Source organism: Parambassis ranga, chromosome 20 (assembly GCF_900634625.1).
Source record: "Parambassis ranga chromosome 20, fParRan2.1, whole genome shotgun sequence".
Lineage (NCBI taxonomy): Eukaryota > Metazoa > Chordata > Actinopteri > Ambassidae > Parambassis > Parambassis ranga.
Window position 1 is genome coordinate 12857150 of NC_041040.1, and position 19206 is coordinate 12876355.

Consider the following 19206-nt stretch of genomic DNA (forward strand, 5'->3'; position numbering starts at 1 on the left):
ATAAAAAAGAAAAACGAGTCCAGCAGCAGATGGGTTTATGCCTAATTGAGTCAGAATATTAACCTACTGCATTCCTTAATGGTGCAGTATGGATGGGCAGCACAGGTCAGCTGAGGAGATTCCCTAACCCACTGAAAACAGTAAAGATAAAGCACACAAAACCATATTATAGGTCACTGAAGGAACACAGCTGAGTCAGCAGAAAGAGAGCGAGAGAGAGAGAGAGAGAGAGAGAGAAGGGGGTGGGAGAAATCACACTGGTCAGAGTTTGACCCTCACAATGTGTACAGAAATGAAAAGCCTGAAACTGAATCCCCGCATTCCTCTGGCTTTATGACAAGCGAGTGAGAAAATGCTACTGCTGCTCTGCACATGTCATTTCACACTACCTTAACTCAGCCTGCAATGGCGGGGAAAAGTGTGCCATTTTATCCCAGAATAAGACATGTATACAGGGCTTCTCAGGGCCAATTCACTCTGCATATTTTTGGACCACCCACCTACCCAACTCCAGCAGGCAGCTTGCTCAATCCAAATTTTCTCTACCTCCCTCAGTGCCAAGGATTCCACCCTGGGCAGTGGGAACAGTGCCAACCACATGCTATCACCCAGCGCCTCAAACACACTGTGGCTCGCAAATTGAGACACCACACTCCCACACCTTTATGTACAGCCCAAATCTGTCATCAATTTAGAGAACGCCATCTGATAGATTTATAATCTACCTTTCTTTGCATTTGCTTTCCCAGTTTTAGAATATAATAAAAGGCTACTCTAAACTGAGAATGAGCTACTTAAGTGTTCAAAGTAGTATCAGATCTACTCAAAGCAATACCAAGCTCACAACAGAGAGAGAAGAAACAGCTGCAGAAGCACTGTCACATAGTCATGTGACCTCTGCTGTCTCCTCTGTTCAAGCCAAGCTGGCTGAGGGCACCTTCTTAGCAATGAGCAGTAGACACCACAATATCATTTAGCTTGAGATCAATATGCACTTTGCTGTGGCTGACCTACATAAGTGGAGGAGCGTGGACTGTTGAAATCATTGGATTGCCTGTGAGCCTCAGGATCCTTGGAGCCCTGCTGGAGTCGGCATGAGAGTAGGGCATAAGGCAAGGCTTTGGTGTGACATTACTAATCTTAGATTTAAAAACAGATTGTAGAGCCACTGGGAGTTACTATCCTTACCTGAAAATGATCACAGACACCATCAAGGAAAACCTGACATTGAACATTGGTTTAAATGAATATTGTGTTTAGATGGGATACTCTAACATGCAATACATTCATCACATCCTCTTGATGGTCAAGAATTTATCCATCATGAAAAAACAGGTGTCCTGTCATACATATATATACGTCAGCACCACAAATGTTACTCTCAGTCACTTTAAACAGACCTTGTGAATGGGTTTTTGGTTGACACTGTGTCTTCTGATAGATAAAGCTGTGTCCTTTTAAAGGGAGTGAATTACATGGGCAAACTTCAGCTTCATCTACAGGTAATCAATTAACTGACTGGAACAAATGTATGCAAGCACTGCTGTAGTGAACAATAACAGACAATGGTTTTCAACGACGAAAGTAAAATACCCAAAACTGGTATGTGAACCCCACTCTATTCACGTTAGGCTGCTTCTCTTTAATGACAGTGTATCAGATCTTATCTGAAAAGCAGTCAGTCAAACAAAAGAAACCCTCTGCATGCTGATCATAACAAAACAGGCCCTTTCCTGCAGACAGATGGAATGGCTGATGTGAGGTCAGTTAATAAACTCGACAACAAGCCCTGGAAGCAGGGAGCGAGTCGATACTCTTCACTGCTTCTCTCCCATGTCAAAGCCCTCTCAGTTTTCCATCAAACATCTCTGTCTTGCTTCAGATGTGTCTCCTCTGCCGCTTCGCCTCCTCTCTCCCTCTGCTGTAAAAACCTGGCCATTACCCCACAGCTCATCCCTCACGCCCACCCAGGACCTGTCACACTGCTGTTTCCATGACAACACAAACACAGAGACAGCAGGGTGAGATGCCCAGCAAAACAAGGCAAACAGATACCAGGGGGAGGGGTGCATCATGTCAGGAATACACTGTGGACCTTATACAGCATGTGATGGACAGAAAACACAATGCCGTCTGATCTGTTACATCTAAGCACGAATAGAAGGCACATGGTTCCCTGTATGTTTGTTTATATCTGTCTTATCCTGGAGACAGACTGAAGGATTTCTTATATACACTTCCACTGTTTAACACATGATGTTATAACAGGTTTGGAATGTGGGCATCCTTATCAAAAGCCTAGACTCCTGCCAGTTTCTGAGCACTGCCATAGATGCTGTCATTTGACACTGCTTTTTAGAAGAGCAGCACAGGAGTACACATTAAAGGGCTCGTGTAAGACAGAGGCGTATGGCGCTGGTCATGAGCTGGCCTTACTAAGCAGCAGAGACAGGGATGTCATTTTCCAGCCTGGTTCAAATGAGTCAACTTAATGTTGTTAGCTGAGAGAAGTGTGTAGTACCAAGGGGAGCTGTGTAGTTCACTGCTACAATGCAGCATGTTTAAAATGGGATTGATGTCATAATTTAGACGAAGAGTCGTGTGTTTAAATTATCTTTGATTGATTAAGTGCCATACAGTTATCAGCCTATAAAAGCATGTGTAACACAGGGCAGCTTAGAGAAAAAACTGTATATTAATGACAAATTTTAAATCAAGAGACCGAGCAATTAATTTGTATTTAAATTTCCATCAAATATTATAATTAAAAAACAACCGATTAATTTGATTTTATCCGATTTTAAACTTCTAGAGGTGAGTTTCGAAAACATGCGTTTGCTTTTCTAAATCCTGTTATAATTCAAATGTGACTTGGGCTGCAAGTCAGAAATAACTTCACTGGTTAAGGTAAGGCCTAATGCGCTAATAACAATGGGCAGGAATTATCCAGGGACCTCACGTGATTTAGGAATTCACCTCAACATTGTGTGTGAGGCAGTACATTCATACAGACACACAAAAACAAAAGGAAAGGCCAAAACACACTGAGAATACAGATGAAGTCAGCGAAAATCACCAGTGCAGGATTGCCCCCATTATACAGGTAGGTCTCAAGGTTGGGATGACATTTTTGCACTCTCTATAAAACCAATAAAGACGTTCTACAGTTCTTCAGGTGTAGCTCTATTTTTATGTAGTTTTTCTGTCCAGAACTGTCAGAAAATTGTCAATTGCCTTCTTAAAGTCCAATGTGTCAGAGCAGACCTAGAAAACAGCAATTATTTACAACAAAAAAGTTAAAGCCACAGAAATATGGTGTCTCTGCTTGAGTCTGCATCAGGTTTAAGTCATAAAAACGATTTAACCATTGCATTTAAAACGGCTAATTACTGGGTATTAGTCCTGCAGTGACTGACAAGAGCCTGTTAAGTGGTAACAAAACAAGGGTTAAACGATTAACAGTATCACTCAGGTGACGCAACAAAGCAACCTATCGCAGGGCAAAAGTCAGTACTGACCAGATGTGAGGTTTATCTCCCTACGCACTAGAACACACTACTGAACAGGGTGAGACGCAGGTAAAATGAGCTCGAGACAGATTTAAAAAAAATATAAAATTAGATTTACTTTACATGCAAGAGAAAGAAATGTCCCTCTCATGTGAGGAGGTGGGTGTTCCTGGGCCACACACCTGTTGCTATAGCTGTAGTTTACATTGTGGTCAGGCAGACGACTACTTTTAGGCAACACCCATTTGAAGAATTGTGCCAACTTAGTGTGAGAAAATTTCCAGCCAGTTATCCTTGTATAAACATCCACATACTTGCATACAAGCTTGCACAAATTCCATCATCCTCCCAGCAGCCATTCTTTTGCACTAAAACTATTTTTGTTAATAGTTTTCTCAATTCAGCGCAGCGTGTCTCAACTTTCAAGCTGGAACAAACAAAAGCACACTGTTCAACACAACCTTGCATCTGCATAGGACTGCATTTTTTTTTCTAGAGGGTTGTCACAGGTGTCATAGCACACTTCATGTCCTCATCTAAAAACACTCTCAAAATTAAAATCAGGTCAGTTTAAGAGGACATCTTTCCTTTCTGCAAGGACAAAAGTCTGATCTGCTTCCATCTATCCACAGGCCTGCAGCAAGCGAGTTCAGTTTGCTCATGCAAACTACAAAGTCAATAACTTCAGCTGCTATATGTGGAGTTAAAATGATGTTGTTATGCTGGCAGGGGTCCAACACATACACACAGGTGAATGGACGAAACATTAAAAACAATATTTTGTCATCTATGTCAATGTCTGAATAATCTGTTTGCAAAAGAATATATATGATTAAACAGCAGCGAAATGCAATGATGGGCAATTTATTAAACAATGACCTCTGTATCATGGTGTGTATGATAATATAACAACACTATAGAACCTCTTTAGAGGACCATTTGCATATTACTACAGGCAGATCAAACTGAGATCCACCACATCACTTATTCTGTGGGAGCAAAGCAGTTCTCAGCCAAACCACAGGTGGACAACGTGTCATGACACACAAGGTATCAGTGATGTGACAGGTACCGGTGCACCATCAGGTGGGCAGAGCCATGCAACAGGGAACTGCTCAACTGGTTCCACAGGATGCGTTCCTCCAGCATTACTGTGAGGAGCGTTGACAGTCATTTACGTGGCACAATCTGCCTGTGTGTAGTACTGAATCCGTCAAACAGGAGGGCCCATTGGAGAAGGAGGGCAGTGCACAACAAGGAGCAGCACCACACACACACACTGCATTATTTCCTTACATTTCTCAGAGAGCATCTACTGAAGCTGCTGCCTCTGTTTACATGTCCACAATGGCTTTTTTGGGGGAAGTAAAGTTTAAAGAGAGACATAAACTGCAAACACCATGCAGACTCTTACATCTGTTTCCATGGACTTTTCCTATACAAATGTTTTTTTAAGAAGCTGCTAGTTCCAAGTGCTGCTAACTAGCAAAGCACGTCTATGCATAGTAGCGGCAACCGACCAAGAGAAACATTAGTTCAGCAAAAATCAACAAGCGTGGTCCCTTCGCAGCGAAATTTCATCAACTTACCTCACGTAACAAGTAGTAAGTAGCAAGTAGTAAAGACGATTGGCTAACAGCACAACAAGCCCGCTCAAACACATGCTGAGGAGAACTGTCCTGACTCACTCATTTTCCGACAACGGCGTTCAAGCAGCGACACTAGCCCGCAGCTAAACAGTTAGCATGCTAACTACGCTGCCGCTGCTGCTACACTGGCGAACTTCGTCCCGGTGTTGGAGGCACGGTCGGTCAGTCGCTCACTCAGCACAAAAAACAATGACACATGAAAGTATTGTGCATGCCACATTTCACTTGTCACCAAAACGTACATGTGACCGCAACGCAGCGGAAAACAAAAAGACTCCCAAACATTGCAATAAGTACCTTGCAAGCTCGCTGTCTGTGCCTTCTAATGAAGTTTGCTGCAGAAAACACTATTGACACAAGCGGCGCGCTTAGCCAAGAAGCTAACGCTTGCTAATAAGCTAACACCGAAGCGAGAGCCTGTGCCAGACAGACACACAACCGAGATTGAAGACCTCGCACTGGATCGCGTTTTTCATAACAAAAACGCCGCGTCGCGTCTCCACAAGGAGCACAAACGCGTGTGGCTACTTACGATTTAATACTTTTGGCTGTGTCCTCGCTGTTAAATTCCGTTTATCCGAAGCAGCTCTGACCTTCGCGGTAGTGAAACAACATTTCTGCTGGCTAACTGTGCCGCCATGTTACTCCTGCTCTCTGCAAACCAATGCTGAGTGTTTATCTGGCTGGTAGCTGCTATCCTCCCCCACACCAAACCACATCACGGGGCTCCAGCAGTATCAACTCAGTTACCGCCGGGGGGTTCGTAAAGCAGTCCTACCGGCGGTTTGTCTGTTAAAATGACACTGTGCTCACAGTTTGATTGATCGGCACCAGTTTGTCGACATTTAATCTGACAGTTACTTAGACACACCACTGTGCCATGTCAATGTCAATAATGTTTTAAATGTGTGTGTGTGTGGTTTAAAGTCTGGTTTCTGGAGAGGAAAAGTGTATTATTACATCTAACACCACTACACATAGAGCAGCGTGAATATGGCTCACAGAGATGTATGTAAATGTAAGGTCATAAAGATTTATGTGCTCCTGTAAAATGATGTGTGGCAGCACTGTGCCGCAAATAAAACAGCTGGAGAAGGGAATGTGGTTGAGGTTTCCTTCAGTGACAACGCTGGAAGTTCAATTTAATCACTTAATCGGAGGATATAACAATTATATGTACATTTAATTAGAAAATGTGCATTCAAAGGACAGGATTTGGATGCTATTTTGGTTGCTTTTTTTAGAGAAATTGCTCAAATGTATAAAAACACTAACACTAAGTCAACATAACGAGCTTTTTTTTTCAAATATTAGAAATGAGCTTGTCCTACTTATTTATTTAGCTACCTTGATTTACTGTCTGGTCAACTATCCATGGATCAAACGAGCAAGCAGGCGTTTTCTGAGCGTCAAACGTTGTGCAACGGCACCACCAGGCGGCGGAGGTCGGGAGTGCGCAGGAAACAAAACCACTAGTTCAGCACCACATTATCTGTTGATGTTTTTATTTTAGTCACAAAAGCTTGTTTATATAGTGGCGGAAGTATTTTACTTGCAAATGATCAGTGGAGGATTTATTAAATATGAATGTCTTTCTTTAAGCAGACATTACAACATGGAGTCAATTCATTTATTCTCTAAATAAAATCTAATATTTAACATGTGTAGAGGACACAGTATTTAAAGATTTAATTCACTTATATTGTAACATATTTACGATTCACTTCACTTAATAGGATGTCAGAACCAGGAAGCTCGTAAAATCTACATATAATTTATTTTTACTCACACTGTTTGACTTCTGTCTGTTGATAATTACTTTGACAAACATTATTTGCTAATAACAACAAAGATGACAAGCTGCTGCTCTGCTAATGTCGCTTTAAATGGGTAAATAAGGATTAGGTGACTTCATTTGTCATCTTAGGAAAACGTTGAGAGCGGTTCTACAGAATAATGGAACATTTAGCAAAGTCAATAACAAGCAACTGAAACGGTTTGTAGACTTTAAATATACTGCCTTTAATAATACTGAAATTTACCTCCTATATATTTCTGCATCACAGTTCAGGAAAAAAAAACTGCTGTCCTCAAAAACACACAATGATCACACTGCTATTAAAAAAGTCAAATAAGTCTTGTTTTTTTTTTAATAGAACATTTTATTCTTTGCTGGATAAACCCTCAGGACACATACTGCTGGAGGCAACCATGACTCACTACTGTGTACCTAAACCTCATTAATGGCTTTATTCTTTACAATAAGCCTGTGTTACCTAGGTGAACGATTTGTACAGTACAGTGGGCTGCACTCTATCTTTGTTAACTCATTTTATGGCATGTAGGTAAAAGGCATATATCAACAGTCAGCCTGGGCCATTTGGCACAGCCAAACAGTGGGTAGGAGGAGAAAAATGTAGTCGTGTTCATTCTCAGTCCATGCTGACACAGTCCTATGAGGCTATACGCTCACTAAAGGGATTGTTATGTTCTCTCAACCTCGTATCTTTTAAACTAAAACTAAAACTGAGTGGTGTTTTATAAACGGATACAACTGCAGTAGAGTTGGTACAAATGTCTGCCAACACATTCTGTCATGATTACAAAGCAGTTTTTACCTCCAGTATGTAAATGCTACATCGGGTTACTTTGCTGGCAGTATTGCACAATACTGAACCGTTAATCTACATACGTTATTACAGCATGGTGTCTCCTGTTTTCCCATGATTGCTTTTACACATTTTTCCCTATTCCATCCATGAGGGAATGTTGAAAACTACAGACTCTACTACTCTTTTTAATCTATAGGTGTCTGTTAAGTTCACAGCGTGAACCCAGTCATAAATGTTGTTTGCAACCTTCACTCATGGAAAAACAATACATTAATGTCCGCAGAAACCGGAGGCAGTGGCAAAAAGGAGGAGCAGAGCAAGCAGTTATAAATACAAGGAAGAAGCTGGAATACACAGTAATTAGAAAAAGCATGTAATGGCCCTGAAGTGGGAGAAACACTGAAGTGATCATTCCTGAAATGGTAAAATTACACACACTGTACAAAACAATCAGAATCAATAGGCACTTCTTAAATAAGGTCTCTATTCATAGTTAATTTCTGAATTTGTTTGCTTTAATTAAAAAATAAAATGGCACGGCTGAGCTGCTGGGCAAAGACTGGGAAATGTAGGCGCGCTGGACGACTGGCGACAAGCAAAACAAACCTAAAATGCATTCTGGTCCTTGGAAGTCCGGTTAGGATATCAGTCCTATGTTGGGAGCTGATCATGGTGAGGGAGGTGGAGGTGGATGCAGCCACGAAGGTGACAGGAGAGACGATACTCTGAAATGGGGCGATACAGTAAGAGGGGCAGTGGGGAATGTTTTTATGACGACTTCTCTTTTCTTGCTCTTGGTGAATCAGCTCCGTGAGAGTTCACTCCATTTACTCCATTGACTAAAAACAAAGGAAAAGTTAGCCCCATTCAAAATGTATTTAAGCAGAAATATCATTCAATTAAAGTGCCAGTGTGTAATATTTAATCGTAGTTTTCCTATGTTTGGAAAAAGTAATGGGATCTCAGGTTTTTTTTTTATGATGAACCCTCTGATGTTCTTTTTGTTATTCTCAGGGTTTCATACCTTTGTCTTTCTTTGATTTGCTCTTGGTAGGAGCTTGTTTCTTTTTCAGGGTCTGGGCTTGGCCATGCTCTCTCCACCGGCGCAGCTGGAAGTTGATAAATTTCCACATCATAAAGGCCTGTGTGAGGCAGATGGCGGCCAGGACCGTTATCCTAAAAGACAGAGAAAACCGTTAGTAGCCTACCTAAAGAGGTAAAAGTGATGACAAATGCAAAGCTAGAGATGAAAACTCTGCATTGTAATAAATCTGAAATACTGGTATAAAGACAAGAGTCTACCCTCAGACTAAAGTGTTCTGCATTATAGTGGAATGCTTTGAATACTGCTGTGTGTGAAGTAGTGGGAGGAGCATTTGTGCTTCGCAGCTTAGTAAAAGAAACAGAAGAATAATTGTCACACGTTGTGCTGCTCGATACATTGTAGTTGCAGAATGCATTGCGGGTTCTTCTTCCGTTATGATTGCACAACATGGTCTAAAACACTAAGCAAATGTGTGGTTGACTGACTTGACTTAATATCAGCTCAAATGTTATTTAAAAACTCCACTTTAGCTGTGGCAAAAAGATCTTATAGAAGTTGTTCCAGCTTCCCTTCTCAGACACACTTACCGGACAAAGATGACATTAAAGTTTCCTGCAGCCAAATCAAAGCCTTGATTCTCAGCTGTGGAGAGGCCAAAGCCCACAGTGAGGACAGACAAGGACAGGGTGAGCAGCCGTCCAAGGACAAACAAGACGGCCCATATGGTGAAACTGCAAGACAAGAGGATCATTGTGATGGTGCATTCAAAGACTTCTAACCATTAGTACGGTAACACTCAATCTGAAATCAGTAACACTGAACATGAGAACCCACCCCGTTTGTCTGTTCTCGTTGCTGAAATAGATCAGACGGGAGACGTGGAACAGGAGCTCAACAAAGTAGTGCAACACCAGCAGGACCAGACCCAGACGGTTCAGACTGAAACACACAAGGAGACATGTTTTTAGAGACGACCCGCCCTTGCAGTATACAAGTAGTTTCACAAAAAAAAATCACTTAATACTAGGGTTTGCAAAGTGGCAGTTCTTACTTCAGAATGTAGGCGCCAGCAATGTGGACCAGGTACAGGAAGATGTACACAAGCTGACGTGGAATATCCTCCTAAACAGTAAACACAAAAGATGGAAGACCAAATGGTCCAAATATTTACACTTGTGTGGCTCTGCATGCTAATTTAAGCAAGAGGAGCCTGATTTTCCGAAACAATGCAACATGGCTAAGGAGGTCAAACAGGAAATGGCTTCAGGGTGCAAACACATGTTATGATGATGGGCCCACTGCACACGTACCTTCTTTGTCTTTTGGAAATACAGTTCTGGGAGAGCGTGTAACCAGTAGCCCATTTGACAAATGTAGTAGAATTTCATTTGGAATCTGAGAGAAAACAACATATAGAATTTATTATAAAATCAACAAACAATATCTCTTAAATGCACCGCCTCCACACATAACAATACAACTTACGGCATCAGTGTATGGGGATAACCTTCCCACAGGTTGACTGGATTAGACAGGAAATTTTCCTAAGAACAAAGAAACAAAGATAAGTTTAAGTTAATTTTCGGGATTAAAACTTAAGCAAAGAAAAATCATGCCAGCTAGTAACTGTACGTACAGAAAGCAAGATGCTCAAGCCCCAGCCGAATGAGAATAGGTAGAACGTGCTGAGCTGGCCGGACTCATTGAACTTGCTGTGTTTGGTTTTGGAGAAGTGTTTCTTTCTGTTGATTTTCTGCAAAGATAAACACCACACAATGAGGAAACCTTACAGACAACATTCTCAAAGAGGGTTTCTGTACTGAATGTGTCCCACTTACATCCAGCACATACTCCTGGATGATGGCGTGCATAATGATGGCCACCAGCATGTAGAAGAAGACTGTAGCCAAGTCCTTGATGCCATGGTGGAAGTGGTTCACAGCTGTCTCCTCTGGGGCTTCTGTCAACACACAGCAAAACTGTTGTTGTACAAACCACGGATTTTCAAACCAAACACATAATTATGTCACATTTTATTATTATTGGTCAACCAGAAAGTGATTTTATGAGCATCATCTAAGTATAAAGTATAAAATACATCTCAACAACATCCCATGGATCATCATATTTAATGTAGACTGGATTATCGCTGGTTCAGGTTTGACCCAGAATGATCTTGCTTATGTTAGTTAGTGCTGCAAGAATGCAACCCCAGAAATGTGTGTTAGCAATTTAACTCTTCCAGTTTGATGTTGATGGGTTTTTGGTTATGACTGAAATACAGTCTGTGGTTCACATAAACTCAAGAGATTTACGAGTCAAAATATGTTAGTAAATAACCCAGCGGTGAAGGTTTTATGAGAGACATTAAAAGTCAATGATCAGGTTCTAAATAATCTGTCGATGATGAATGCATTTATAATATACTTTTTATTTATTAGCGCTTGTATTCAGGGTTAAAACATCACATATGGTGCATCACTGCTTTGTCTTTATGTCAAGGGAAGCGGGGTGGGCCAACAAAACTCATGTTAATGAGTTAATAATATGTTAATATGCCTTTGAGATGTGTTCTGCCACTGGCAGGTTTTATTCATATCCAACATATCCGATTCAGCTGATCCATCCTTATCAAGAGCTGCCAAACAATTTAATACACTTCAGGTCTGTTGATTCACAAGTTTATTAACTTTAATTCAGGAGGTGAGTTGTCAGGATTAGTGAGCCTCAACTGAGCAGAATTACAGCACATTGAAAACACCACAGTCATTAAGAGCCTGTATTAGCATAGACACTGTCACACCCAGAGCCATTTCCATCATTGTGAAGTTACAGTTTCTGCATAATAAATGCAGTTCAAACTGTGAGAAAGCCTGAGTGGTACTCTTTTGTTCCTCTTTTACAACATCACAAGGAATCAATACAGCTGTTTGAAAAGTGAGTACTGACAAAGGAAGCTCACAATGCTATCACTAAAATTGTTTTAGTGCTTTCACAGCAGAGGGATCTGTGAGCTGCATGTTATTTGTCTTATTAGATAAAAGCTGTAAATAAGTTACAGAGGTAAGTGGTTCAGTCAGACAGATAAGAACTGAATCAGCTGCTGGCTGCAAACCCTCAGCCTGTCCAGTTCATCAGTGAGGTCTACGGTACTGCTTTCTTTCAACTGTTATCTCAAGTTAGCAAAGAAATTGTTAACCTTGAAAGGAGCCAGACTCGAAACATGAGGCCTATATTACACCTTAGCCCAAATTCGCCCGGCACAACCTTGCCACAAGAGAACTTTATAAATCAGGCAGACTAAATTTAGCTCCAAGAGGAGGGAAAAAAAAAGAGCGCTCTCAAATGGGTTTGTGTAAGGCCACACAAGTACCGCTCCAGAATCCAAATGAGAGGCTACCAGAAAGAAAAGTTAAAGAAAGTGCTGCATTACAGCCAGAACACTCCAACATCAGCTGCACTCAACACACATTTGACCTACCGTTCGTTGATATGGTGACGTTGTACTGGACGGTTATGAAAAACACTGCAAATTTTGAGGTGACCTGCAGAGAAAAAAAATATAGTAATGACAAAAAAAAAACACATGCATGGCTGTTTTTTTGTTTGTTTTTTGAAAAGCATATATGCCAAATGCATTTTTTTACTGTAAAATAAGAGGTTCAACATGTGACAGCTGTCAGTAGCAGTGCATTTATATATAAAAGATACATGACTGTTTTACTTTTTATATTTTAAGGACACTAAATGTTTTATTTACACAAAGCTTAGTCAAATCTATAGAAGAATTTGACAATATAAAAATGGCAGTAACATAAAAAGATTGTTTTAAATCAGTGATAAATAGAATAAATATAATATTACACTATGTTATATAAATATTACAATAATATACAAGGGCAATATCGAGCTAGAAACTTAAAAAAGAGTCGAGTATATCACAGAAATACACTACAACAACAGCAAAGTGTGAAACAGGAAGTCACGCGTTCCCCTTTCACGACAAAAGAGCGACATTCAAAATAAAATTCACATCAAACGCAAAAAATAATCCCCGAGAGTCAGATTGGTTGTTATTCGAAAGGAGCCAAGACAATTATCAAACAATTCCTGCAATTATAGTGCTTAAAACGCGCAGTTTATTTTTAGCAGGAGTTTACTTCGGAAAACCCAAACAGGAAGTAGTTGTCATCATGGTCGCCTGAGCACTAGCGGCGCCGCTTATCACCGAGAATGAAACGTGCTTAAAATCAGACTTTATGTAGATAAATAAATGCATCGCATGGTTGTCTGGTTGTATGTCTGGGCCCTGGCCTTCAGTCTGAAGCATGGTCTTTACATTTTAAACGTTTCTTTAGTTCCAAAGGCAACTTTCAGCTTTGGAGCGAGCGTGTTTCGCTGATGACAGCCCTCTGAATTGCTGTATGATTGCCACGTAACACATTTACGCACAAACTAACCGAGTGCATGGCGTTGGAAAACAAAATGAAACCGCCGACGTTAACACACTGCTGCAAACTTGCAACATACTGAGACGATGTCTTTTAATAGGATTTGTGTTTTTTTGCAACTTTTTAGCTTTTTATGATCAAACCGCGGGCCTGGAGACGATGATGTGGGAAGCAGCCAGATGGAAAAAGCACATTAGTTCTCATTCAGATTTGAAACACCGGTGGAAACGCCAGGCTGCTCGACTAAGATGGAAGAAAAGGAACCATCGCGCACAGAAAACTTTCGGTCACGAGAGGAAGTCGTGTGAAGAGTAGATCAGACAGCCATGTCAGTATCCATGAGAACTGATGAGGAGTACTCTGTACTCCGTCTACCACAGGTCTCTGTACTGTGCCAGCCGAGCTGTGCATCCCCCGGCTCCGCTCACGAAAGAACCCATTCAACATGTGGACTTACCTCAAACATCAATCCGAGCAGGAACACCATAGCAACACAGGAAACAATATCTGCATGGTTCTGGATGACAAACTCATGGCTCAGCACCGGCGGGTTCTTGTTAGTCTTCTTTCGGATCCCCATGTTGGCACGATTATTGAAACTTTGGCTTTACGCGGCGCAGATCTAGTCTTTTTTTAACCCTCCCTTACAGATAATCTTCTGTACGAGAGCGCTCCAAGCTCCCTCCTGCTTCCTACATGTACAGGGCCAGGCAGCAGTTGAATGGCGTGTCACTCTTCTGCTAGTGGGAGGGTCCACGGAGAGAGGCGCTGCGCCTGACCAACGAGACGCACAGGAGAGGAACAGCTGGGGCTCTCTGTCGCTGCCTAGAGGTTTGGAGTGTAGATCACTGCCTACATGTGTGACATCTCCAGGCTCGTGTAAGATTTTGTGCTTACTGCGCCAAGCTACGGCCTCTAACAGTCAACAACAGTAACAACACAAATCCTGCTTACAATCCTGTTAGCAGCACATTGTGAACCATGGAATCCACAATAACTTAGTGTGCTTCAGTGCAGTAACTTACTGTATAACAGTCTACAGCAAAATACTGTGTATTCATATAGAACAGGGGTCTCAAACTTGCGGCCTATGGGCCGATACTTTGTGGCCCCCCCCACCTCAAAGTTTAGTGTTAGTGCGGCCCACACATTTTTCTCACACACACTTATTTGCTGAGGCTTGCCCTGTGTGTTTTATATTGTTTTATTAATTATGGGCTACTATAGCTCAGGCACGTGACAGCTTCTGGTGGTGTTTGTTGACAAGTAAGTTAGCCAACTTGGTCATGTGATTACAACATGATTTACTAAGGTTCTGAGGTTATGTTCTGAAGAACTGTTCATGTTCTGACCTTTTAATAAAGATTAATAAAGCCTATTAATAAAGATTTAGAAGATTGGACCAGTTGTCCTTTTTTGTGGAATGCTTGACTCTACCCCCAGCAGCCCCCCAGGTAAGTTGAGTTTGAGACCCCTAATATAGAAAATAAAGTAGCCTATTGCAGGAGTTGTGAAACAACAATAGTAACTAAGTATGCACTGTGGAAAACAACAGTAAACAAACATTTGCCACAAAAGAAAAAGAGATGGAAAATCAAATGCAACAGTCTGTCCTGGAAAAAATTGAAGCACTCACCGAGCTGACAAGAGAGAAGAACACCCTGAAAGATCAACTGAGGGGCGAGCAACAGGGTAAAGAGGACGACGGAAAGACTGTTTAAAGACCTGGAGACCTGGATAACGGTCAGCTGCACTCAGAAATATCTGAGCAGAAGACACCTAACTTCAGAGTGACCGCTGAAAACATCACCTTCCAACAACAACTGAGGGACAGCACAGACGGACTCACAGACAAACAGAGCCAGATCATCCAGAGCCAGGAGGAAATCAGAATACTCACTCTGGAAGATCAGCTGAGGTACAAAGAGGCCTTTAAATGATAGAAGAGGAGGCCAGACTCCTGAAACTGAGTGAAGCACCCATGTCAGAGAAAAAAGACAAAGAAGAAGCTGCTGAAAGACAGAAAGGAACAAGAGAAAAGACTGAAAGACAACACTGGAAGAACTATCAGGAAAGGCCAAAATGTCCTCGGGGACACATCACACCCCGTCTCTGTGTTTGAACTGTTACCGTCAGGATGGAGATACAAAACAAGAGGAAGGACCAATAGACAGAAAAATAGTTTTTATCCAACAGCCATAACTGCACTCAGTAACATTAAACTCTGCTCACATGGGTTGTTTAACTCATTTTAGTCATCTTTTACACTATTTCTTTTATTTTAAAAATTAAATTTCTTTTATTTTTAGTTTTAAAAATGTAATGTATTTTATTTTAAATTTGAATACTGAGCAGTCAACAGGAGAACATTTGTCATCTCTATATTGCAAATCAGAATCAGAAATACTGTTCAGTAGAACAGTAATACTGTTATTGTTCAGTTAATTATTTTGTATTTGTTCTTTAATTCTTTTATTCTGAATGTGAAATTGCTTTACTTAAACAAAATAATGTCCAAGACAAAGCTGTTAAGTTTCTTATGAGTATATGTACACTAGCAGTGGAATTTTCTGCGATGCAACCGGGCACCACCTGAAATCTTGCCTAGGGTGTCAAATTGGTCAGGGCCGGGCCTGCTACTGAGCTACTGAGTGAGAGACACCTTTACAGTAATCGCTAGGTTTACAGGAATCCCTTATGAGATGTAACCGCACCCTTCCCAATCTGTGCTCAGTGCACATTGTCTGTTCCTGCTCAGGCCAAGAACAATATCTATCCAAACAGAGGCAAAACTCTGACAGGGAAGTGTGCCCTTTAGTCTTAAGATACACACACACACCTACATACACCCAAGCGCAAGCTCTATTATGTAATAACATTTTTTCAGCTGTGACTATATTAGTCACGTGCTGGTTGAGGTGGAGCTTGTCATGTGTTTCATAGAAAAAGAAAGAGAGGCAGCAGAACAGTTTGCATCCGTGACTCCACTCAGCTCTGAGCCATGGGACAAATACACAGGTAGGTTTAAATACTTTTTTTCTTCTTTCATGTGTGATTATATTATTGTAGCTCCTAAAGGTCATCTCCTGATAATGTCACAATTGAGATTTGGGATGTCTTCAACAAAGTTTTAAAGATTAATCAGAGAAATACAACTGCATTTAAAGAAAATGACGAAAATATCTAAATCATTACTCAATATTAAAATCAACTTTTCTGAAGAGGAGTCTCATCAGAGTGTGAGGAAATAACAGTATCTGTGTTATGTAAGTGTCCCTGCTGTAATATTGCTGCTGATAACGTCACTGATTATTCATCGATATATGACCATATAAGAGCATGCCATTTATCAGGACTTGACATCATGTTTATGACAAAGGTCAAAAAACATTCTAATGACACAAGCAAGGGTGAGTTTCACATAGTGTTAAATAGGCATGTTAAAATCTGTTTTAATAAAGTGGCGTTTGTTTCTTTTTGTTTCTGAAGATTGAACAAAATGGCACCTGGAATGCTGAAAGCAGTCCACAGCAGCTGTTCTTCACACACCTCAAACCACAACTGAGCAGAAAGCGTCTGGATACAGGAGGAAATTTGTTGCTCAGACTTTCGACAATGTTTCAGTCGGACACTCAGTACTCCAAACTGCGATGGCTGTTAACCATTGCTGGGCTCATCTTGTTTGTGTCGGACATATGCACGGACATCAGACTGGGTCTGAAATATTTTCAGCAGATGCAGTACATCTGGAGCGGACTGACTGTAATGTTTGTACTGATTGGGCTGATCGTAACTCAAATCTTCAGCTATGCCTGGTACCGAGATGACATGAGTGATGTTTTTCAAAATCATGATGGAACAACAACCATATCAGGCGTGTCAGAGGGTGGACTTGCTGCTATGCATTTGCTTGGATTAGGCATTTTCTTCAGGTAAGATTCAGGAAAGATTCAACAAGGAGTGCCTGCCTGTGTGACATAAAATATAAAGCATGCTAACCATCATAATCAGTGGTATGTGCAAACTGGATTAGCCACTTTCAAGCTACGAGTGAATTACTGTCTGTGCTTCAGCAGCAAAAATATGTGGAGAGAAATGTACTGCCTCTCAGTAACCTGTTTGTTTTCATGGTTGCTAGGTACTATCAGCTGCTGAAAAAAGGATCCAACGTGGTTTGGATGCGTACAAATTCTTACACAGTGGAAGAGTTGAAGGATGTGCACCATGAGCTGTTTTGTGAGGCCACTGATCTCAGCATGCTGAAGCTGTTTGAGGCCTTCCTGGAGAGTGTTCCCCAGCTCCTCTTACAGCTCTACATACTGCTCGGCCAGGATGAGTGCTCAGTCTTACAGTGTAAGTAGAAGCACAGCATGAGCTGTTCATGAACTTAAAGGACATTATTCATACACAGAATCTCATTTTCTCCTCAGATATATCTCTGACCTTCTCCTTCTGTAATGTTGCCTTGGCATTGGTGGATTATCGTCGCTGCCTACGCAGATCGCTCCCGCAAATCCGAGAAATGCCCTCTGGCCTTCCTACAGCTATCTACCTCTTGTACAAACTTGGCACCATCACCAGCCACATTCTCAGCTACACCATCCTCCTCATACTGAGCACTTACAGCGTCATAGCACTCAGCTTTGTCTGGCTGGTGGGAACAATATGGACGCACACGCTTCAGAGCAAATTCTGCACATCCAAAAGCCTTGAGTTTCTCTATCGAGCAGTTGCGGGAGTCATCCTCACGTTTACCTTTTTTAACGTGAAAGGACAAAACACAAAAGTAGCCATGACTATCTATTACATATTTTTCTCTGTTGTAAATTTAATGGCTCTGTTGTTGTTGGCTTTCTTAAAGCCTGAGCTGCAGACAAGCCCTTTCTATCTGACACTGAGTGGTTCAATCATTGGAAGTTCAGTATTGGGCCTGGTTTGTCTTGTGTTGTACTATGCTCTTTTGCACCCCAGAGGAAGGCGGCGCGAGGCTGACGAGGTGGACGGCCTGGGAAGAGAAACACAGGCAACAAAGAGAATAAGGAACTTCCTGCAACCTTGATGAAGAACCCGTCAGAGGACGAGGATATATGAAGGATGATGAGAGAGAAAGTCAATAACTTTTGTAGGTATTTCTGTTTCCTGTATTTAAAAATTGCAAATCAGCACTCTGGGAGAGTCCACAAGTCCAGTGACGATAGCTGCTATCCAGGAACTTGTCCCACATTCACCCTGTTCACCTGATTTGACTGCTACCTCTTTGCCAAGATGAAGTTCTCTCATAAATGCACAGTTGCACAGACTGTGAAGCTATACAGATAAGCAAAAGACAAATAGGCTGTAGTACACTGTGTACTAATGATGACAAAGTTTGCATTCCCAATATAGTTGAATGATTAAGGTAATTAAATATATATATTTATTTTTTATCTATTTATTTTTATCATATGTAAAAATATAATTAACAACTGACCTGCTAATATTAATGCAAGCTTAAACTGCCTCTTGAGAATATTATCAGACTCTGAGACAAGATCAGGTGACTAACTGTAATAATATATCAAATAAAACATATTCCTGTTCCTTTTTGTGTTGTGATGTTCCTACCACGACACACAGACAAAATAAAAAAAACAACTTCAATTCTGATAGTTACACACGCCAAGCACCAAATTACGCCCAGTAGTTTTAGGTGGATTCTATTTTGTCATACATATGGACTGATATTTAATCCACACTTGTAGTGCACATGCTCAACACAAGATGGTGCCATTATCTAGGCTAACTTTTCTAAATAACAGTGAAGTCCAATGCTAAAGAGAGACAGAAAGCGTGCAACAAAACTTTAGGAGTAGTTCAGTCAACTTCCAGTTTATAGTAATAATCCTATAAAACACAAATGTTAATCTGCTAATCTGTCTGTGGTTGATTTTTTTTAAATAA

General features: G+C 41.0%; 3 protein-coding genes across 8 annotated transcripts in view; 1 reads left to right on the forward strand and 2 right to left on the reverse strand.

Moving 5' to 3' along the window:
* Positions 1 to 5929, reverse strand: part of ncoa2 (nuclear receptor coactivator 2) — a 44483-nt gene extending 38554 nt beyond the window's left edge. For all 6 annotated transcript variants that reach the window (XM_028432593.1, XM_028432592.1, XM_028432594.1 and 3 more), the window contains exon 1: positions 5691 to 5929. The gene's annotated coding sequence lies outside the window, so the exon portion shown is untranslated. The remainder of the gene's footprint in view (positions 1 to 5690) is intronic.
* Positions 5930 to 8126: 2197 nt separating this feature from the next.
* Positions 8127 to 14021, reverse strand: tram1 (translocation associated membrane protein 1). The gene is made up of 11 exons (XM_028433389.1): positions 13724 to 14021; positions 12297 to 12360; positions 10654 to 10775; positions 10452 to 10568; positions 10301 to 10359; positions 10126 to 10210; positions 9867 to 9937; positions 9650 to 9754; positions 9403 to 9546; positions 8795 to 8946; positions 8127 to 8609 (listed from the first exon to the last, which is right to left on the reverse strand). The coding sequence occupies exons 1-11, from the start codon at positions 13844 to 13846 to the stop codon at positions 8539 to 8541; spliced, it is 1113 nt and encodes a 370-aa protein (XP_028289190.1). The 5' UTR covers positions 13847 to 14021; the 3' UTR covers positions 8127 to 8538.
* Positions 14022 to 16186: 2165 nt separating this feature from the next.
* xkr9 (XK, Kell blood group complex subunit-related family, member 9) lies at positions 16187 to 18846 on the forward strand. The gene is made up of 4 exons (XM_028433124.1): positions 16187 to 16284; positions 16756 to 17198; positions 17405 to 17619; positions 17697 to 18846. Exons 2-4 carry the CDS (start codon positions 16882 to 16884, stop codon positions 18323 to 18325), a joined length of 1161 nt encoding a protein of 386 aa, XP_028288925.1. The 5' UTR covers positions 16187 to 16284; positions 16756 to 16881; the 3' UTR covers positions 18326 to 18846.
* The last annotated feature ends 360 nt before the right edge of the window (positions 18847 to 19206 follow it).